We start from the raw sequence: 23,267 nt of genomic DNA, 5'->3' as shown, positions 1-23,267 counted from the left end.
TGTTGCAGACACAAGCTTAAGAGAACAGAGCGATAATCAAAAGCAGGGACATCTCAACACCCAGTCTGACCTGTCAGCCAGTTTAGTTTGATATGTGGCAGACAATAATATTCCACTGTTGTAAATTCCTACTATTACTACTGTTTACAAGATGCAGTATAAATGCCACTGTACTTAAGAGTGCGTCAGTATGGCCTGGAGGACTCACCACTAAAGAGCAGAAGGTGAGTAGCACGAGCCCCGCGGACAGCGTGGGCCTCAGCGAGGCCAGGAGGCTCAGGCCATGCCCTGCGTGGCCATGTGGTGAACCAAACTCCAGAGGGAAAGCCGGTTAAACCGGCCGCATGTGATCTGAGAATCCTTGCTAACCATGCTCCTCTGGAAGCCTGTCAGGAGCCCAGACACAGCCTGCGAGTTTTTATTTCTGTGCAGTGGAGCTAAAATGTAATCTAACCTGGAGACCAGAAATGAGTTAATTATTGAAAAAACAGCACACTCTCAACGATATGAAGACGGACATCCTGTAACAGTTATGCGTTTTCAGGAAACCAAAGGCACACGTGGCAAGATTTACCAAGTATGAATAACACACAGAACTCTCCCACTTCAGTCCATTTATAAGATTCTCACAGTCAAATCCTGAGATGGCAGATAGCCTCTGCGCTGGGACAGATGTGAGAAAGAGTCCCTGCATCCACAGAGAGAAACCATCAGAGGCACTCTTTAGTGTGTGGCTTTACAGATCAGGCAAGTGGTGACTGTGGCTTCAGAAAGGGAGGAAAAAAGCCTTAATTAGCCTTCACTCCCAGCAGACGGCCAGCCTAAGAATAGGGGTTAGATTAACAACGAGAACTGAACACTTTTAATCAACTCTCAAAGCCTCTTTTTCTTGCACCCACCCCCACCTTGTCAACAGTCCGCAAACACATAATTACAAAGAGTAGAGGAAATTGATGTTTGATAGGTGATGAGGTTTTAAACATTTTAAAATGTATAAGTGTGAAGTGACAATTCACAGTCTCAGAATAAACTGCTGGAAAATGGGAATTAATCAAAGGGGCAGCGAATGAGGAAGCAAATGGAAAGAAGTGCACTTTTATTGGAAATAAATGAAGTTCTGGTTCAAAGAATGATTAACAAGGAACAATGTAAACAGATACTGTAAGGCACAACACTGTTGGGACATTTATATGAAACCATACTCAACAATTCCTTACAAGAGTCAACAGAAACAGTACTTTGCATATTACTTTGGATCCAGATTTGGGAAACATCTGTCCACAAATCTGTGACATGAAAAACAGGCAACGGGATTTAAGCACCACTGGTTTCCATACAAAGAGGTGTGGGAAAGGCCCGTTCCTTAAGATAAAGATGGAGGTCATACCCAACAAATCGATCCAAAAACAAAGAACAGATCTAGAGAAAGATGCAACAACAGCATGTTTATACTCTTCAGCTATCATTTAAAAACTATTTATGAGCATTTTCCAGAGCTCTACTTTGCAACTCACAGTGCTGTTGGAATACATGAGCAGCATGCTTCTAAAACAGTACAGTACATTTAAACTTGTTTGGACCTCAGACAGTATATAAACAATTGATGTGGACATCTTGACGCCACTCATTGTCCTATTTTAAAGCCTGCAGCTCATCATTACGGCCATTGCATTTTGTTATTTTTGGAGCCAACTCCACCACCTTTGGCTGAGAGGCTGGAGTGCTGAGTTAACAGTTAACATCTGCATCCATAGATTATGCCTCCAATGCGTAGGCACAGATACCTGGCAATTATTGCTGAATAAAATACCAGAATTGTACTCACCAAAACCAAAACACAGTCTTCTCTACCACAGGACAGGCCATGTAATTTGTCAGATAATTGCATTAAAATGCTCAAAATGGCACCAACACCACAAATATGGTCAGAATCCAGTTTATGGCTCCATGCAGCTGAGAACTTTAGCTGAGAAGTGCAGTTTTTGTCACTTCACTGGCTTTATTTTTCATCCTTGGAGACTGATGCTCTATTTGGCCTCTCAAACAAAATGGTTTCATATGCAATAGGAAAACATGGAGAACACGTAGAAAGTGTGCTGTTAAAACTAAAGTGCACAGAAAGGTTTTTTGGTCGCAGGTTTTTTTTCATCATTTGGCAACTGGCCACAACTATACAGTAAGGTATTCAGGCAACAGTGGAATGGGTCATGTTGTGGCAGCATGTACAGTAACACCGGTTAGAGTTCAGAAAGACCGGAGCAGACACGGTGACTCCGGAGGCGGATCAAACATATCTGGGATTCTGTTTGTTCAGATATCCAAAAACAATATGGAAACAGTATGACCACACAAAAAAAAAAAAAAAACTACAAATGTACAGTCAGTGTTTCAATTTTGAAATAATCGCCTTAATGTTTTCCATATCCTACATGCATGTATCGTTAATAGCAACATTTCTGCTATCTTTCTATCTTTGTATCAGCTCGGAGCCCAAGACTGAAGTTTATCTGAAGGATAAGATCTCGTTTTCAGCCAGTGTTTCCTTAATTGGCTCTAGCTTTCCGTTTCCCCGTGGACATTCTCCATATGTACTTTGAGGTAGTCGTTCCTGGTGAACTTCTTGTGGCACAGTTGGCACTCCGCCATCGGTCGGTTGGGGTTGTGTGTCAGCTTATGTCTACTGAGCATCTTCTTCAAGCTGAACGAAAGGTCACAAACCTACAGAACACAACAAATATAGGGTTTTAGGAGTCATAATTACACTATTTAAACACACTTTATTTCAATCTGGCAACAGCGAATTATTCTTTTGCTTGGCAACAGAAAGATCTCTTTTCTCCACACTGGTAGCAGGGGGAGGGGGTGATGCACGCAACTTAACATCCATCTTAAATGAGGCATTTTACACTGAACAAATGACTTCATGGCCCTCTATCAATCAGGATAATCCGCCAATGGCTGGCGTTCAGCTGCAGTTTAACATACAGCTTGGAGAATCACAGCATGCGTCCTCCTCGCTCCATCTGCGAAGAACGTCAGCGCTATGAATCGCATTCAGAAAATCTCAGACAGCTTACATCTGTGGGTGAACGGCAAAAATAGAAGCTATGAATGAAAGCAGCAGAGCCATCACACGGTACCACATCAACAGTTTTTCAGGTGGGCTTTGACATTTGCGTTGATGTGCTATCATGTTGTTACTCATGTTGCTCTGACAATCTATAAATCCGATGCAGTGTCAGGAAAAATATTCTCAGTTTTGAAAGTGAAAGCGGGACAGCAGCTGATGAGAGACCGAGAGGGGGCCTCCGCTTCTCGTGGTAACCCAGATGTTGCTCGATGTTTCGACAACATTTTAATGCTGTTTTGACAGACGCTGCATCCAGAGCCCCTCCAGCTCGTCTGGAAAATGTTCTCGGGACCGTGTGATCTCTTTGTCTGACTCAAAAGCCACCCCAAAATAAAATCCATATGTTATTTCTATTATTTCTAATAGTTTATATGTTGAATTATTTGCACAAAAATGTCTGGTTCAAAGCTGGGGGAAAAAGCATCCAGACGAACGTTAGAGGTCGCTGAGAGACGTGTTCCAGTGATGCTTCACTGGAGACGAATGGGATACTGATTGTGTGTCTGTGCGTCCTTAGACAACAACTGTAGCTGATTCTCAGTGAATATGGGAGCGTATTTAAGTTTGGAACTCAAGGTGATGTCGTGGATTGAGGCTTAGTGACGTGTTAAAGCTCAGTTTTTTCCCCATCTGTACTTTTACTCTGACATCAGCTTGTTTGCTCCACCTGCCTCCTGAGTCCTACATTTGGGAGCATGTTAGTGCATTTTTAGCAGGAGGTGCGGTTAATGGATTTTGTCACTCCATTCATTTAATATCTCGTTGGCATAATTTTGCTCTACATTTGCTTCAACTTGGGCCCAAGGGTGTAACAATTCTCAAAATCAATGTTCATTTGTTGAATTTTGGGCAACCAGGGCTTCCACCCATGACCGCCTAAGGATTTGATCCCCAATCAAATCCTTAGTTACACTGTGTTTCACCATAAAGCCTGACTAACATACACAGTTTTGCTGCCATTAGCTACAGCAGCGAAGCAACCCCTTAGCTACTTTGCCATGCTTCTCCTATAATCCTCCTGATGTGTCTCTGTCACATAATCCTCTTACTGTTTTGTATATGTATTTATGCATCGAGTTGCTGCACTAAAGTTTTCTAATATCTCAATCTCATATTGATGCCTCTATTATGAAGATATTGAGAGCTAAACAGTGGCGGCAGCACGTAGAAAAGAGGGAGTTTGGGAAATTGTGACATGGGAAAATGGAACTGCGTCATGAGACTGTGGATGTTTGCGTCATGATTTCAGTCTTGTTTTTAGAATTGCAAAGAAAGAGCTACATCCCTAATTTTGAAAATAAATAAAGCAGTTTGTGGCTCCTGTTTGTTATGTACCGATGAATAAGCAGGATTCGTACTGAAATCACTTAAAAACTTCATCATTATTAGGCAAGTTCGGGAGTTTTGAATAACATCTCCTTTTCTGTCATTTCAAAGGAGACTTATGTATATTTATTCACGATAGACATGAGAGATAATGATCCTGTTGGAAAGTGTTAGTCACACTAAACCAAAAAAAATGTGTAACATCTGTGTGTACAGATTTGACTGTTATGACTAGAAGAAAAAGTATCTTACATGAATGTGTGTCTCTGTGATCAGGTCAAATCAAGAGAAAAAGCTACAAATAAAATAACTTTCCTTTCAAAGTCTGTAAACCGCTCCTGGAGAATAACAGAGAAATTGTAATATTAATAATGTTGAAAGTTGTCCTGCATCCCAGAATCTCTTGTCTTTATCCACCACCAAAGTTTGGTGAGTTTGATTTTCATGAGATTTTTCACATTTTTTCCTCAGGACAGTTGTGGCTTTATAAATTAAAAACAGAAAAATACAAAACTGGACAAAAATGAAAGCACAGAGATTTTTTTTTTTTCAAAATACTTAGGACAAATTCTGTCACATGTTCCCTCCTCAGTTTCTGAGAATAATTATTACTCCTGCAGCATTATGAGCAGAGAGTAATTTCTCCCTCTGATCCTCTAAATGTGTTTATGTGAATCAGCCCACTGGGCCCCTCTAGAGAAGAAAGATCACTATCTGCCTCTTAGTGAGCCCCAATTCTTCTACACATCTGGCCATGTGCCAGCATGCCATCACATTTACACAAAGACATTTAAAAACAAGAAAGAACAGACTGTGGCTGGTGGTACAGAGGACCAAAACTGCCAAAATTCTCTCTCTCACACACACACACACACACACACACACACACACACACACACACACACACATATGTGTGTGTGATGAAGAAAGTGGTGCCTAAGAAGTACAACAGGCTGTCCATACCTGAGGCCTTAGAGACTGCTAAGCAAAGACTCACAGCCTTGGCTAACCGACTGAGGAGGTATACTAGGGAGATAGAAGCCAGGAGAATAAACCAGATGTTCTCCACCAAACCATCCAAGGTATACTCTCAAGCCTCTTTCCCACCAACAGGGTTCCAGAGCCGGAGCCGTGAATTGAACCGTTAGGCGGGTTTTCCACCGCCGAAGCACTCGGTGCTCGGCCGAAAAACGGGTTCAATTCCGGCCCCGCAAACTAGCTGGTCTGGAACCAGGAACCCGTGCCGAAAGCGGAAGAAGGGCGTGACTCTGCCGTCTCAACATCAAGTTTTCTACCATATTACATGTGTATTACATGAGAAAAGCGAAGCGATTTTCACGGCTGTGAATTAGGTTGGGCTCTAAGGCTGAACTTGCTGCTTTGTATCCGTTCATATCACAGATAAAAGGACACAAAGTGCGTACTTGTCGTCTTGCTCTAATCGCTGTCTGTGTTTCCCTCTGTGCTGCACATAGATGCTGCAGTAGTTTGGTTTGGACCGTAAAACGTATTTGCAGCACAAGAAAGGAGAGCGTGTTCTCCCACGTTTGAGCGCTTCAGCTTCCGTGTCCAGACGAGGACCCGCCTACACTCATACGTAAAGGAGCGGTTCACAGAAACGCGGTGGGAACGCGGGCCCGTTCTTAAGCGTTTCGCCGGTTCATTGGGATCGGCACGGGAACTTGCTCTGACTCCGGAACCTCGGCGGTGGGAAAGTAGCATCAGTGGCAGGAGAACAATATGAAAACAGAACCCCCACCAAGGCTGGAAACTGAGCAATACTGGAAGGGCATATGGGAGAAGGATACAACACACAACACCTCAGCTCAGTGGCTAGTGGATCTAAGAGCAGACCACAGCAACCTTCCTGAACAGGATCCAGTGACCATCACAGTGGCAGACATTCAGGAAAGAGTCTCACATATGAAGAGCTGGACGACACCAGGCCCTGATATGATGCACACCTACTGGCTAAAGAAGCTAACTGCACTTCACGAGCACCCGGCAGCACAAATGAACCAGCTGCTAGAGGCTAAGACACACCTAAAAATGGCTGACTGAAAGTCAGACGGTCCTGATCCCCAAGAACACCCAGAGTGGACCAGTCCCATCCAACTACTGGCCCATAACCTGCCTCAGTACAACATGGAAACTCCTGTCAGGCATCATAGCAGCTAAGATGAGCAGGTACGTGGCACAATACATGAGCGAGGCCCAGAAAGGAATCGACAGAGATACCAGGGGATCAAAATACCAGCTACTGGTAGATAAAGCAGTCACTCGAGACTGTAAAACCAGACTGACCCACCTGTGCACCGCCTGGATTGACTACAAGAAAGCCTATGACTCGATGCCGCACACATGGATCCTGGAATGCCTAGAACTGTATAAGATCAACAGGACCCTAAGAGCCTTCATCAATAACTCAGTAAGTATGTGGAGAACAATACTAGAGGCCAACTTCAAGCCAATCGCACAAGTCAACAGTGAGGGATTTACCAAGGAGATGCTCTGTCCCTGCTGCTGTTCTGCATAGGCCCGAACCCCTCAGCCACATCATTGAATCCCATAGGCAAAGAACCATGAAGAGGTTGCTAGGAAAGCTGCAACCTCCAAGTACCTGCAAAGAGTAAGGCAAGTCCTAGCTGAATGGGAAGAACAAGATCCAGGCTATCAACACCTATGCCCTGCCAGTTGTCAGATACTCTGCTGGGATAATAAGCTGGCCAAAGGAGGAAATAGAAGCCACTGACATCAAGACAAGAAAGCTCCTTACCATGCATGGAGGGTTTCACCCCAAATCCAGCACCCTGAGACTGTACGCTAAGCGAAAGAAAGGAGGCCAAGGACTAGTGAGTCTCAGAACCACTATCCTAGACAAAACAATGAAGATCCATGAATACATCAGGAAGATGACCACAAAGAATCTGGTGCTTAGTGAGTACCTCAGGCAGCAGAAACCCAACAAAGAAGAGGAGGAAGAACAGGAACCATCATGGAAAGACAAACCTCTGCACAGTATGTACCACCAGAAGATAGAAGAAGTGGCTGAAATAGAAAAATCCTACCAATGGCTGGACAAAGCTGGACTGACAGACAGCACAGAGGCACTAATTATGGCAGCACAAGAACAAGCTCTGAGCACAAGATTGATAGAGGCTGGGGTCTACCACACCAGGCAAGACCCCAGGTGCAGGCTGTGCAGAGATGCCCCTGAGACAATCCAGCACATGACAGCAGGGTGCAAGATGCTAGCAGGCAGGGCATACATGGAACGCCATAACCAAGTGGCCGGCATAGTATACAGGAAAATCTGTGCCGAGTATGACCTGGAAGTCCAGATATCAAAATGGGATGCGCCACCAAGGGTGGTTGAGAACAACAGAGCTAAGATCCTGTGGGACTTCCAGATACAGACAGACAAACTTGTGATGGCTAACCAACCGGGCATCATAGTGGTGGACAAACAAAGGAAGAAGGTTGTAATGACAGACGTTGCAATACCAAGTGATGGCAACATCAAGAAGAAGGAACACGAGAAGCTTGATAAACACCAAGGGCTCAGAGAGGAGCTGGAAAGGATGTGGAAGATGAAGGTAACAGTGGTCCCTGTGGTAATCGAAACACTCGGGGCAGTGACCCCCAGACTTGGAGAATGGCTCCAACAGATTTGTGGAATTACATCCGAGATCTCTGTCCAGAAGACCGCAATCCTGGGAACAGCTAAGATACATTTTCAAAAGTATAAATTTATTTTCTTGCGACATTAATTAATTTCGTCATTGTTTTTATCCTTTCAGGTGGTTTTAATTTAGCTATCATCCCATTTTCGTCATGGAAAAAAGGGTCGTTGGCGAAACCTATGACGAAAATATTTTGTCAAGGAAATTAACACTGCCCTGAACAGAATAAGTGGAAGAGAATGGATGGATGGATAATTTTAGAGACATTTAGTAGCTTATTAATGTATTTATTGAGTCATTAATTTTTTTAATTCATAAATTTTAGGCAGTTATGGACTTCCACAGTTCTGTGCACTCACATCACATTGAAAAGGCTTCTCTCCCGTGTGTGTCCTCATGTGCTCATCCAGTCCTCGTTTCTGGCTGAAGGCCTTGTTGCACTCGCTGCATTTATACGGCTTCTCCTGCAGTGAATAACGCACACAGGCACAAATTTAAAGAGGCCACTTTGTCTGTTAGTGTACAGCAGAAAAATACATTAAACAATAATTCACCAGCTTTGGTCACATATGGACAAAACTTAGAGGGAGAAGTGTAATGACACACATATGTACAAACAGGAATGCACAACCCAGTGGAAACTGCAATAAGATGTGTAAACACACACACACACATTCATCTTCACACACTAATGTTTTCTCACTTCACACCACAGTGTAGTCCCTGTGTGTTTATGAAGATCCGAAATGAAAGATTGTGCAGTCCCTGCAGCAGGGAGGAAATGAGCAGCATAGAGGCCATCAAAAACACATGGATTTCTCGAAAGAGTAAGGAAAACATGGAAGAGAAAATCTCTTTGAACGTGTATCAGTGCGCTGGCACTCTGGGGCTGTAGAATATCACTCCTGTGTCTCCACACCTCATCAGTTTACCAAAGAACATTTCCGCTGCACTTTTTAGAGGCCTGTCTCAGTGTCAGTCAAAGCAGCTATCTCACAGTGGGTGTGTTCACAAAAATCTCCAAATATGCATGTGTGCGTGCGTGTGTGTGTGTGTGTGTGTACGTACAGTCGTTTGGTAAGCATGTGCTGCCCACTCTGAGTTGAAACAGCGGCGACACCTAAAAGACTTGAGAAATAAGAAGCACGTAGATAGCAAGGAGTTGTTTCCCAGTGTCACTCTTTGGACGGCTGTTTTTGACGAGTCTGGCTGATAGCAGCGACTCTACCCATTTAAAGCTTAGTTGTCATGGGAACAGGGTGAATGCAGGAAGTAAGGGTCCTGGGAAAGGCACTATCATGTGGGCGGGGCAAGGAGCGCCCACTGACACAGGATACAAAAGGAGGTAAAGATCAGGTCCACTGCATGAGCGCCTGTGAGCGGCTTTAAGTATGCAACAGTTTGTGTGAATGTGACAGAATAAAGGGGAAGATAAAGCTCTGTGTGCATGTGTGTGTGTGTGTGTGTGTGTGTGTGTGTGAGAGAGAGAGAGAGGGAGGGAGAGGGAGAGAAAACCGTCTCAAGGAAACAAACTCTGTCTTGATCAGTGTGATGCAAATTACCACTTAAACCTGCAGCCATAACAAGTTCACTTCTTTTTCCATCAGGGGAGGATGGTTCTTCCTCGAAAGATCGAAAACTATGAGAGGTCAGTGTTCAAAGGTCCAGAAACACATGGATGGATTTAGGTGATGTGGTGTACCCAGAATGCATCACTATGACCCTGGTAACATCGAACATCTGTACCTGGTGACCTTCACTCTTCAGCAGCTGTTCCCCCTTTGACATTTGACCTGGCCATTCTTCTGAATCTGACCACTCTCCAAAAAAAAAAAAAAAAGAAAAAAGTGCACATCTATACATGCAAGGATGGAGTCTTCTTGAATTACTCCAACACAGCACATCTTCTCATATGACATTTTAAAAGCTGGTATTTGTAAAGCAGCATGCCAACAACACGTTGTTGTACTCTATTAGGCTTCAGGCTCCGACCAGATATCAACAAACAGCCCATTGTAGGTTTGAATGGTTTTCAGACATGCTAGCAGCTCGGCTCCAGGCTGTCAGTCTGCCAGTCTGTCTGCTTGGTTGGTTTTTCCTCCCCTTTGATCGAGAATGGAATATCTTAAATACTAGATGGAGTGCCATGTTCTTTTGTGCTTTTTGTGTGTGTGTGTGTGTGTGTGTGTGTGTGTGTGTGTGTGTGTGTGTGTGTGTGTGTGTGTGTGTGTGTGTGTGTGTGTGTGTGTGTTTTCTAGAGACACAATGAGGTTGTATTATTACGGTTCACAGTGAAATGCCAACAACAAGAAATCTCACTCAAGCTTTCAGGATTTTATGACTTAAATCAATATTAGTTGGTCCAAAAAAAAATCATGCAAAAGTGCAGCGTCAGCTTTTGCGCTTTGTGCTAATTTGCAACAAGAGGCTTGACAAAGATGTTGCCCCGGAAACATACAATGACTGAATGGATTCAGCACCATTCATTTTATGGTTGAGCATAAGATTGTTTTGATTGTAAAGGTGTTAGCATTAAATCACTATACAGAGGCATCATAATTACATATTCATCTTTATAAAAGTGAGATTTATCAGATATACCTCAACAGATCTGTCATTAACACAACCTGTAACACATTGATCAGATATCTATTAATTTAATATTATTAACTATGTACACTTTTTTCCCCCGTTTTTTTTTTATATCAGTTTTGTATAGACTGTATTTGTTATACAATTTAGAAGCAAATTTTGCAACTCATTTAACCATTCTGTCATTATGTACTGGTACTCCCATAAGTTATCCTTCATTTCAGTTAGCCATTTCAACTTTTTTTTTTAATCTTTTAACTATGATTTTACATTGAACACTTGATGCATGAAGTGATTCTAACTTCTGTGGAATTTTTTGAGGTAATCAGTCCATGTACCCCGTGCAAATCAAAGTACAGGCTGGCAAATAAGTAACCATGGTTAGAAATCACTGTCCTGGGCTAAAACATTTAAAACCCTTCTTTCCCAAGGACAATCTAAATAAAAAATAAAAATAAAAAATAGAAAAGAACACTAATTTTCCTCATCCCACCTAATTTAAAGAGAACCAATGATGCACCTTTTCCAGCTCCATATTTTTATTCTTGGACTCCACTAGAGTAGTTTTGCATGATTAATTATTAAAATTATTCTTTATTTATCTTTTAGATGGACGATCAATCCAAAAGATAAATAACTGAGTCCCAGGACACACTGGAGAGATTATATCTCTTGACTGGCTTGGGAAAGCCTCAGGGTACCCCATATAAGCTGGAGAAGGTGGCCAAGGGGAGAAGGTATAGATGGATGGTTGGTTGGTTGGTTGGTTGGTTGGTTTACTGAGCCTTGTTGCAGCCACTCGGTTCATCCTAACCAAACTGTTTTAACTGCACTCCATTTAAGGCCACCAACCCTTTGAGCTGACTCCCATCTGACAGGCTGCCCCGGTAAACAGAGGGTGTTGCTTGAGAGGACTGTATTCCTTGACATCATACAGAGCCAAGACTAGAAAAAACTGAGAGTTTGGAGCAGTCTGAAGTCTGAGCTCTTGTCTCACATGAATTAGTTGTATATTTACTGACCTCATTATTTGCATAACAGCATAATAGAGCCCCTCCTAGATTTACATGTGAACCAAGTAAATCTTGTGCTCTATGGGAACAAGTGAAAGAAGCCAGTTTCATGAGGAAACTACAGGGTGACACGTTAGTCTTATAAGACTCATCTATAAAACATAAACATTTAGGAAAATGGGGGCATCGTAAATTCTCTTCCATATGGATAAAAAATGATAAGCAAGTGTTTCTGTGACCACAGAACAAACAGCCGTATCAATTTTCAATGAAGATCAAAAAGATTTTTAAAATCCTCTAACATCCAAAATATCGTCATCAAATGTGTTCCATTTTGGTTTGCCGATGATGTGGTTTGCGGTCCCACACAATCTCCAGTCGCATCCATCTCACATCATCTGTACATTAACAGTGAGCTGCTGCTCTTTCAGCCAAATGACATTAATTTTTCTCAACAGTGACTTCATCTGCCTCTGCTGTGTGTAACTGTTCAGCCCATTTCTCAGAGCGCTGTGAGCAAAGGCAGATCTGGGAACACTGGGAACAAAACATCAGTCAGCTTAATCATGCTGCATGCTAGAAAATTATACCTGCATGTTTCTAGTGAGTCACGGCAACCTGGGCCGGTTACCTTCATTATCAGCACAGTGTAACAGAGCGATGTGCTCTGGACAGCATTAAAGAGGAACAAATCTTTGAAATTAACTATGCTGATAGGCTCCGACTGTCACGGTCATAGTTGTATAGACTGATGATGGAAGTCTATGATGAAACACATATTAGGTGTCATTCATCAAAAGTGACACTAACACACACGTCCAGATACTTAGAAAGAGCTTATGGAAAGTGTCGCTTTGGCAGCAGGCTTCAGTGGGTTGAGAAATGATGCAGGGAAATGAGCTGTGTCCCCGCACAGGAAATGACCTCATGACATTTAGAGGGAAGCCTACCTTTTCTTTTCTCCACCCCAAACATGGCCCCATTTTACAATTACATGTTCACACCATAAAACAAATGCTTGCTATGAATTTTCTACATCCTCAAAACAGCTGCGTCTGTTTATAACGAAGTAAAAAAAAAAAAAATCTCTGAATGTGAGCACAGTGCGTGCAATTTTTCTCCAATTTTCTCCCCTGTCTGTCACTGCACCACCTCTGCCTTTTTATCTGTAGGCCTTACTGGACAAATTATAAAACTCCAAGTGTGGTTATTGGCTTATAATTAAATTTATAGGGAAAGTCACATATGTTAGACACGAGGTATTCACACCATCTTTCAGTAGACAAGGTGTGTGAGAGTTAATTCATTCTTCATGCAAACTCTGCACTTCAGACAATGGTTACACACAAAAAGAAAACCCAAAGCACGCACTCAAGGTACACCCAGAACAGAGCCGACATCCCATTCACTCTTTCTGTGTCTGTACCTATTCACTGTCTTATGATCTTTTATCTAAGCCATCTGAATTATGCATGGTAGCCCAAATGTCTATTAAGCAGACATCACATATGCTCATCTATTTACTTTTTTAGGTCAAAATTGAATAATCCCAGCCACCTGGTTTGGCTAGTTAATAATATCTTTGAAGCTAAAAAAAAATCCTGTTCACAGACAAGCAAGGACAGACTTTGCAGAAGACTCATTATGTCTTCTGGAGAAATGTGAAACACTGAAGGCAGCGCAATTATGTGTTAATATACAGCAGACAATGGTCCAATAAAACGTAACAAAGAAAAGTTAAGGTGCCAACACACTGTAGTTTTACCCGTCTTATAAGTTCATTGTCAGCAACACTGAGTGACACAGATCTTATGAATGTGGTTAGGACATGTGGGTGGATGCATGTAGACTCCATGGTTGGTATTTTCTACTCTTGTCATTTTATGCTGGATTACTATTAGTTGGTTAGTAGTTTTAGGTCTCATAAGGAGTCACATTGTGAGATGATCATCCTAAATTACTGACATTACGAGAAATTTGTCCCAGGCCATCTACAACAGCCAACTCTGGGACGAGCGTCCACAGTTTGGAAACGACCACTAAATGTATCACCATAGACAGTATAAAATATAGACATAGAGACCAGGACCCATTTTAGACTCCATATTTTGAAAGTTGGTTGCTTCCACGTTGGTTTTTTTTTTTTTTAATTTTGAGTATAAGTTATGTTTTATGGGTGAAGGCTTGAGTGCTAATGTATCATTTAATGCACAGGCACACATATCTATCAATTATCAGTGGGCTAATAAAACTGTAGACTCTAGGGTAACAAGATCCTACAAACTAAATGTGGAGCAGTTGGATACACTATGTTGTGCATGTGACTGGATTGTCATTTAGCACACACAGTTCAAACTTATTATATTTCCAACTCTTACGCCAAGTAAATACAATAAGGGTAAAAGGAAGTTTAGGTTTATTTTCATGGTCTTATGCAATAGTCTTTATATACTCCCGTATTCTCTTTTATTTCAGTGTTATTTCAGCTGCTTTTCTGTAACAATTTTGGGGGGGCTGAAGTCTATCCCAGCTGCCATAGGGTAAGAGGCGTGGTACACCCTGGACAGGTCACCAGTCTGTCACAAGGCTAACACAGAGAGAGTCAGGCAAGCATTCACACTCACACCTATGGGCAATTTAGAATCACCAATTAACCCACTAATGCATGTCTGTGGGAGGAAGTTGGCGCACCTGGTGAGAACCCACACAGACACCGGGAGAACATGTAAGTTCCACACAGAAAGGCCCCGCCCAGATGGCGGATTCGAATCCAGGACCTTCTTACTGTGAGGCAACAGTGCTAACCACCGTGCCACAATATTTTCCACCTGTGCAAAACTGAAAAATAATTTCAGCAAAAAAATACAAAGGCTCTGTTTCGCAGAATGTACTGCCGCTTCATTGTCTTTGTGGTTGTTTCCATCATATTCAACAAAATCCGCAAAGCTTGTGACTTTTTGGAGACTTGTAACTTTCCCTGGTGGCATTAGACAGGCTAACCTTCTTCTGACTATAATAAAAAGCCTCCCCTCACCTATATCAGTTAAAAGCCAAACTTTAGAAAAGTGCATGTCCTGCAGATTTGCAAAAATGTGCGACATTGTCTCAAAATGTGGGACAAGGAATAACAAGAGCACTGCCTAGTGGAGCAAAATACGCCCATCGCACTGTATTAACCCTGTTCACTGTCATATGAAAAACAGATTTAATAATTCTGTGACCTTGACTTTAGAACTTGACCAACTCCAGGAGTTGATCTCTGCATAATGTCTTGATATGGGGAAAAGGTTTCATCAAAATCTGTCAAACCATTTCTTAGTCTGAAAAAACAAAGATTCAACCATATGACCTTGATCTTTGACCTTGATCTCAAGAAGATGAGCACATCATCTTGACTAGAAAAATGCAGGCTCACTAAGCTGTTGGTGTTAGCCATCCATTGAGTCATAAAGTAAACGGGCTTATAACAATTCAAGAGCCAAAATCCCAAAGTGCAGGAGCAATTTCACTGCTAATAGAAATATCCGTGGGGTATCACCATAATTCATCCAAGTTAGTCAGCTAACATCTGGGACAGCTCAGAGAATACCCAGCTTCATTGTGTGTACAGAGTATAAAAATGGTTAGCACTAACGGACAATATAAAAGTACTGAGACACAGCCAAGAAAAACGCAGTAAGGGGAAAAACTTACACGAGTGTGTGTGCGGATGTGCATCTTCAGGCCGTCGTTCTTGCTAAATGCTTTGTCACAGTAGGGGCACTGATATGGGCGTTCACCTAAGGAATGAACAACATAAAACATCATTCATTCATTCATTCATATGTATGAATCTGATACTGCATCACAGAGGTGTAAACAGTTTTTGAAACTCACACTTAGATCAGTAAAAAAAAAAAAAAAAATCACAGAAATGTAGGGATGGATCATCTTATTTGTAAGGAACCCCACACAGAAGATATCCAAGAACATGGACGCCACCCACATTAAGGCTAGAGGTGGCAGCACAAGGGTCGGGCGATATTCAAACTTTTCAAAAAGGCTACTGTCAGTGCAACAACTAGCACAGGTGTGTATGTGTGCAGCACATGCAAATAAATGGAATGAAAGAACGCCTCCACTTCCGATCTCTAAATCAGGACTATCAAACATGGGACCAATGTGGCCCACTGGATGTCTTTGCAAAGTGTGAAAACTACAGCGAAGTCATCACACTGCTATTCCTGGTGATGCTAGCATCACACGGGAGGGAGAAAAGTACAGACAAGTTATTTGAATTATAAAGACATAAAACCTCATTACTGTTGCCTTATAAATTTTGACAAGTGGAGTTTTTGTGCCTTTCCACTGCGATCAGTAAACTGTACCTTCAATAACAGGAGAGTCAATGAATGTGGAAAAAGATTTTTTGTTGTTGTTGTTGTTGTTGACGTCCCTCAGGCTTGACGACTCATGAAATTAATGAATAAATGAACAATTTAATAAGAAATAATCACTTCTGTTGCCTTCTGTTTTTGAGGGAATTTAAGGTTTATCATTTAAAATCTTGGCCCAGGAGAACATTTTCAAAATATTATTGTACCACTTTACTCCTGAAGAAAATAACAGTTGGAGGGTTGTTTTTTACACACTTTAATAGGTACACCTTGCTAGTACCTTTTGTCTTCATAACTACCTTAATTAATCATGATATAGATTCAACAAAGCACTGGAAACATTCCTCAGACATTTTGGTCCACATCAACACAATAGCATTACACACAGTTGCTGCAGATTTTTCAGCAGCTCATCCATGATGTGAATCTCCCATTCCACCACATCGCAAAGATGCTCTATTAGAGTGCAGAGTATCTATATGAGAACAGTGAACTAACCGTCATGATCAAGAAAGCCGTCTGAGATGATCTGAGCTTTGTTACATGGAGCGTAACTCTGCTGAACATGATCAGTCACAATACTCAGCTAGGCTGTGGTGTTTAAACAATGCACAGCTGGTAATAAAGGGGCCCAAAGTGTGACAAGAAAATATTCCCCACACCATAACATCACCACCAGCAGCCTGAACCCCGATACACAACAGGGTGGATTCATGCTTTCATGTTATTTATGCTAAATTCTGACCCTACCATCTAAATGGTAGCATAAAATGAGACTCATCAGACCAGGCAACAGTTTCCTGATCTTCTGTTGGTCAATTTTGGTGAGTCCATTAAATGTGTTTTGCATTCAGAGATGCTCTTCTGCAACGAGTGGTTCTTTGAGTTGCTATTGCCTTTCTATTAGATCGAAGCAGCCTGACCATTCTCCTCTGACCTATTTTCTCTTTTTTGGACCACTGTCTTTAAACTCTAGAAATGGTTGTGTGAGAAAATCCCAGTAGATCAGCAGCCTGTCTGACACCAACAACCAAAGTCACTTAAATCACCTTTCTTCCCCATTCTGACCATGTCTACATGCCTAAATGAGTTCTTGCCATGCAACTGGCTGATTAGATATTTAGTTTAATGAGCAATTGAATAGGTGTACCTAATGAAGTGGCCGATGATATATGTGCAATGCTTTTACCGATCTGGCCCACACTGGGCTTTACATCTAAACCTAAACCTGCTCATGTACACAGTAAACAGGCTTACTGACCCGCTATAACACAAATTTGACCTGGTTATTGGTGAAGAACTTGTCGCTCACTCAGAGCTGCTCGTTTGTGATGCACACTGACTTTCCACTGCAGAGCTAAAGCTCGTGTTGGCTACACTTCATGGCTCGCTATCTGAGCTTCAACCAGCCAACAGTTTAGGAACACATCACAGGCAATGTGGCTTCTCTTGGTTGGATCAAAAACAGTCAAGCCAACCTCCTACAGATCCTATCTGAGCGCACACCACTGATGACAAAGAGAAAGTGACAGGCTGTCAGTCAAACGGTTCACTGACACATGGATCTATTTACCCCGGACTGATCCACGGGCCAGATAAGAGTCACAGCACTGATTACTGATCTATAGAAGGGATATGAGGTAACCTATAGGACTGTGCTGAAATTAAAGATTCAGACAGGATAATACAGTACAAAAACTGACAAAAAAAATCTGGGTTCAATAATTACTTAATTTATTTCATACTCTGCAAACTAAAGATTAAATTCACCCCTATGTGTAGAAAACTGATACATCAGGAAATCACACTCTTCTACATTTTTTTCTCCCCAAGAAACTGAGCCACTCTTCGCAGACTTTATGTTTGTGTGTGTGTGTGTGTGTGTGTGTGTGTGTGTGTATATATATATATATATATATATATATATATGCTCACAGTACAATGTAATGAAACACTGTCAAAAACAGATACCTAAAGCTACACATTTGTTGTTCGTTCCTTCACTACAAGCATCTCATTTCTTATCGGCTTCCCAGTAATCTCTCTTTAGTGACTAATTGTTGAACAGGCAAGCGATGAATTTTATTGATGGGGGAGATGTTTTACCCCTTTAAGTAATAAGGTTAATTAGCCGTGTTTCCTTGGGATTCAAAATGCAGAGATGCGTATTAAATCAGAAAATCCATCTCGGGAATACACGAGAAGAGTAATATTATCCTGCCGTCATAAACATGACTGTGTCGGAGCGATTCTTAGTTTCTGTTTCGAGCATTAAGTCCAGCTCTGTTTAAATAACCAAGATGTGAAAGCTTGGTCAAGGTACAGTAATTATCCATTGGCCATTTTTAATGTTTTTTTTTTTTTTAAGATTACTTCACAAAAACAAATGCTCAAGGGCTTTATTCTTGACACATCCCACAAAGACTGCAACAGAAAAGCGACAGCAGCTGTCGTGTAGCAAACACACAAATCGGGCTCTAAACACACCATAACACCCCACCCAGCCACCCCACCCCACTCCACCCCCACCCCTCAAGAGGGCTTTTAGGAGAGCACGGGGAAGAGCACCGTGACACATAGTAATAAAACGTGTAACCTCAGGTTGGTGTGCAAAGGTTTTACGTGACATTTGTGAACTGATTACACATACTGAAACATGTGCAGGAGGGCAGCTCGGCATTCAGTCCCAAAATCCCCTTCTGAGCAATTTCAGCCTCTAGGAGGCCTTTTGTTGACAAACAGGAAAATCTGAATCCCAGATGTGTTTTGAGACAAACCCTATGTCTTATGTAGCATGTGCAGTATCGGGTTTAGGCCCAGAGCTAGCCTTGGGGAGTCCTGGGGAAAGCATTAGTGTACTAATAGCACCAGAGCACAGTGCGCTAGTGTACTCTGCAGCTTGGATCACATCCCTCCCAGGAGCTGGCTATTGTCAGCAAATACACAGCACAGACAGCCACGCCCTATAAGTGCGTACCAATTCACCTACTTAACCTACACACTCTTTGGTTCTGAACATGTGTGTTTCATCAGGTAACTACAAACAGATTAATTGATATTTTAAAAGAGGTGAGTCATAAATATGGTCTCTTATAGTTCAAATACCCCACTCAAAACCACCTCTGTTCAACAGTCATGGCTGTTCCAGTGTTTCAGCCTGCTTGAACTAAAACAAGAACCACTCAATCTCTTAGCGGAACAGGAAATAAACAAATGCTACTTGGAAACCAAGGCAGCAATGTTGGAACATTGGTTTCTGTTATTCAGCGTCTGTTCTGCTGAGTGTTACTGTAACTAGAAACCCTCCACTTATTCTCCAGATTGAGCCAGATTGTTTGGGGATTATAAGGGGTGGCTGCAGCACTGAGCCAGGGCTTTATGTGTGTGGAGATGGTAACTGATTTAGCATGTGCTGAAACAGTACACCATCTCTTTGACCCTGGGTGTCTCCCCTAGCCCCCCGCTGTGGCCCTCACACTCCTTGTCTGCTAATCGATCCGTTTGGCACCCCTCGTCTGTTGCATGTGTGTGCGAATACGGGCGCATGTCTGGTTAGCAGATGGTCGGCTTTGTCGTTTTGCCTGCCGCACAGCGTTCGTGTTATGGAGAATGCTTTGTAGCTTCGGGGCTCCAGTCTGAAAGACATTAGCGCTGTCCATCAGAAATTAATTCCCGGCTTCCTCCAGTTTGGGGGAGACGGTGGCCCTCCACTGTCCTTCTCTCCGCTCTGTGCCACATGCCGACAGGGGCCGGGGAGGTAACGTGATATCAGTGTGTTAAAGATGATAAGAGATTGCCTTTGATGAGCCATAGGAACGCCCAGCAACTTTTACACTTGACCTTTCCATTATAGCCAGGGGTCTCAGAAGATTTCACCACTTCCTCAAACAATTCGTTCACCGTACCATACAAAGGCACCTCTATCAGACAGCTCCATGCCCGAGCCTTGCCACACATGCTGCAGATCCGAACCAGACGTGTCTCAGAACCGAGCCCTCAATCCAAATTAAGCATCTCTACATCCCTGCAACAGTGACGTACTATTCATCATAGAGACAGACAATAATTCACTGCATGGTGATTTTGCTTTACAAGATTGTAACCATGACCACAGTCAAGACAAACAAAGTCATCTGTACGTAAATAGGTTCAGTGATTCCAGAGTTCTGCCAGATGTCAGTTCAGGGGCAGCTGTTCGCTACAAGCTGAAATGTGTTACTTTATAAACATCAAAACATGGGCTGCATATAATTAGCATAACAAATGATACCATGATCAAGTCAATTAGTAACCTCCATACAGTGCCAGCAGTATGGATAGAGTAAGTTAAAAACATTAAGTATTACATTGTGCATTGTTTCTAATGTAATTTGTGGTCTCACTGAGAAACTCATTTGCACAAAGAACAGAGCCTTTCTTATCTTGTGCCACAGGGAAGTCTCTATTAGAGCAACCCAGTGTAAAAAAAAAAAAAAATGCACATGAATATTAGTTTTCTGGCACGGCCATCTGTATAATTATACAAATGTTTCAAAACTCAGGTGGCAATGATTTCCCGACGTTATACAGAGCACACAACTGCCTCGCACGCCTCTGAGTAAATGCGAGCAAGCTGCCCCTTACTCTACATCTGTGGAAACCATACCCAGAGAGTTATGTGTAAATTATCTACTGTATACAACCTGTTAATATCACGGGGTTCGGCACTAATGATTATCTGGTGGCCTACACCGGTGAGATCTCATTCTTTTCAACTTGTCAGGGTGGCGAGGTTCATCAAGCTGTTAAAAGTGATGGCATTAACAGGTTATTTGTATGTAAATGCGCCTCATGAAGACAGTATCCATTCGTAGCCTGTAGTCTGAGTTCTACTGACCAATCACGATTAAGTGGGTTTTGGTTACAGTACATGGAGGTAAAGAGTACGCGTGGCGAGCAAAAGGGGGACTGAAATTGCCAAAATCTAATCTCACATTGATTAGTTATTGTCTGGCAATGATTTAACATTTTTAAATGTGGCTACATTTGTAACAGCAGACCTAACAGGAAGTTTTGACCACAGGCTGCGCTGATATCCCCCAATAAACTGCCCCCAGAGACTAAATTAGCAGACTGGATGACTGGTTCCCAGATTGTGGAAAGAGATAGTAGTGATACTGCAGAAAAACTACAGTAAGCAGAAAAGTTTCATGATTATTGATGTTTGCCACTTAAGCCTTAATTAATATCTGTCATCAGTGTTAGGGGCTGAGTCAGGTCTCTGTCTAGTGAACCATTTCAAATTTTTTAAGTTAAGTTTCTTAGTTTATTAGAATTGTGATCCCAAATGAATAAAAATCAGACAGTGCACATACAAGGACTTTTTGGTTTAATCTATCCAATCAGATGACAGATTAAAGTTGAAACTACAAGGATGAAGACAGCTGAGGCTGCCTGATGCTTTTCTTACTTCTCTGTATCCAACTGCACCACAAAGGGAAAATATTTTTTATAAAAATCTCTATATCTCTCTCTCTATCAAACTCACCATGTTTCATAGCTGATTGAATCTGTTTTTTTTTTCTTTAAGCAATGCAAGATGTGACTTAAATTAGAAATCTGATTACAGTAATCTTCTCTCTAATGTCTCTCTGTGTACTTAACCTTGTCCTGATGCAGTACTTGGATTAATCTAAGGGTATTTAGGGCTAATGTGCTGCTTTTAACCCAGTCGTGCTTAGTGACACATAGCGGTGTTGATGCATCCCATCCCAGACAGCAATTTAAACAGGACCCATTGTGCTCACTTCTAGCACCAGATTTTATTCAACTAGAATAGTTTTGCATGATTTGCAGCTCAAAATAATCCTTAATCATCTTATGCTGGGCCTCGGTGCAGTTCATCCACTCTGAAACAAACCATTTTGGCTCCTCTCCCTTTAACGCATCATTTACAGCCACCACATTGGTTGTTGCATGTGAATATTGTAGTGTCTGAAGCTGTTTATACTGGTCCTTGAGGAGCACGGCAGTCTCCACCTGAATGATGGGCAAAGACCTCTTCATCAGCACTGCTATGGGAATAGAAGAAATTGAAACAGGAAGCAAAGTAGGATCTCACAGGGATCCCTTGCACATAAGCTGACATCATTATTTGAAAATAAGGCCATGTTTACTATGAGCACCCTCTATTATTATGCTATAAATGACAGAAGAAAAAGCATATTAAAGCTTTAAAGCTGATGCGTTTGAGTTTAATCCATCTCGTGTTTCTTCTTGCTCAATTTACTTGAAAATTTGCTTTTAATTTGTTGGTTATGGGGGTAATTATGAATTTAAATTCACAACAAGGTTTCCTTCACGGCCTACCAAACATGTGGAGGCACAGCGGAGCCCGCTGCCTGCATGTGAGAAAAGTCTGAATGTTGGAGTTTAATTTTTAAAGCGTTAAAAATGCGCACTCCAATTAGTTGTAATGCAGCTCATGGGTTTACACTGTTTGTTGCCAACACGAAATGTCCTATGATGTCAGTGTAGCGGCAAGTCACTGGGCTCTGTCAACATTTTCCCTTGGCACGAATAACTTTCATGACCCCACTACGGTTATTCACCACTTCATGGCACACATGGTGGGAAAATCTGCTCTCACTGAGCTGTGATGTGGATTAGAACATATTCGCTCCATCGCAGGGCCAAACAGAATGATTTAGAAAATGATAGAAACATCCATCATGACTACCGAGTTCCACGGTGTCCTCGTCCAGCTTTTTTGACAGCTCGCATTTTATGGGTGATCTCACAAAGGCTGCTCTGTCACAAAGACGTCTGTCTTTGTGGCACTAAAACTAATTTGCCCAACGCAATGTTCAAACCAAAATTAAGCTGAAACTAAATCCAAGTCACATATACGCTACATGTCTTCCAAATAATTTGATTGTCTTACAAATGTCCCTTTAATCAATTTCACACTTTACTCTCATTACTCGCCTGCTTCTCTAATAATGTTCCATAGCGTTTGATGGTAAAGTGAAATCTCCAAGGACTCCTTACAAAGTCCTCCGAGCGCAGCAGGTAAATAAGCAATGCTGACTTGTTCCTGTGAAGCAGGAAGACAAACAAGATCAAGCTCTTCCTGCCTTCCACCCAGAGAAGCTGCAGATTTAAAGGC

At 42.0% G+C, this 23,267-nt stretch overlaps 1 protein-coding gene across 1 annotated transcript in view; it reads right to left on the bottom strand.

Moving 5' to 3' along the window:
* Positions 1-1,097: 1,097 nt before the first annotated feature.
* prdm5 (PR domain containing 5) overlaps positions 1,098-23,267 on the bottom strand; it is a 43,729-nt gene continuing 21,559 nt past the window's right edge. The window contains exons 14-16 of the mRNA XM_030727927.1: positions 15,438-15,523; positions 8,499-8,603; positions 1,098-2,718 (exon numbers count right to left, since the gene is read on the bottom strand). Coding sequence (XP_030583787.1) covers positions 2,554-2,718; positions 8,499-8,603; positions 15,438-15,523 — 356 coding nt within the window. The 3' untranslated portion in view covers positions 1,098-2,553. The remainder of the gene's footprint in view (positions 2,719-8,498; positions 8,604-15,437; positions 15,524-23,267) is intronic.

Source organism: Archocentrus centrarchus, chromosome 4 (genome assembly GCF_007364275.1).
Source record: "Archocentrus centrarchus isolate MPI-CPG fArcCen1 chromosome 4, fArcCen1, whole genome shotgun sequence".
In the NCBI taxonomy this organism is placed as follows: Eukaryota; Metazoa; Chordata; class Actinopteri; order Cichliformes; family Cichlidae; genus Archocentrus; species Archocentrus centrarchus.
The sequence above is the reverse complement of the archived record's forward strand: the minus strand, read 5'-3'. Positions and strand labels throughout refer to the sequence as shown.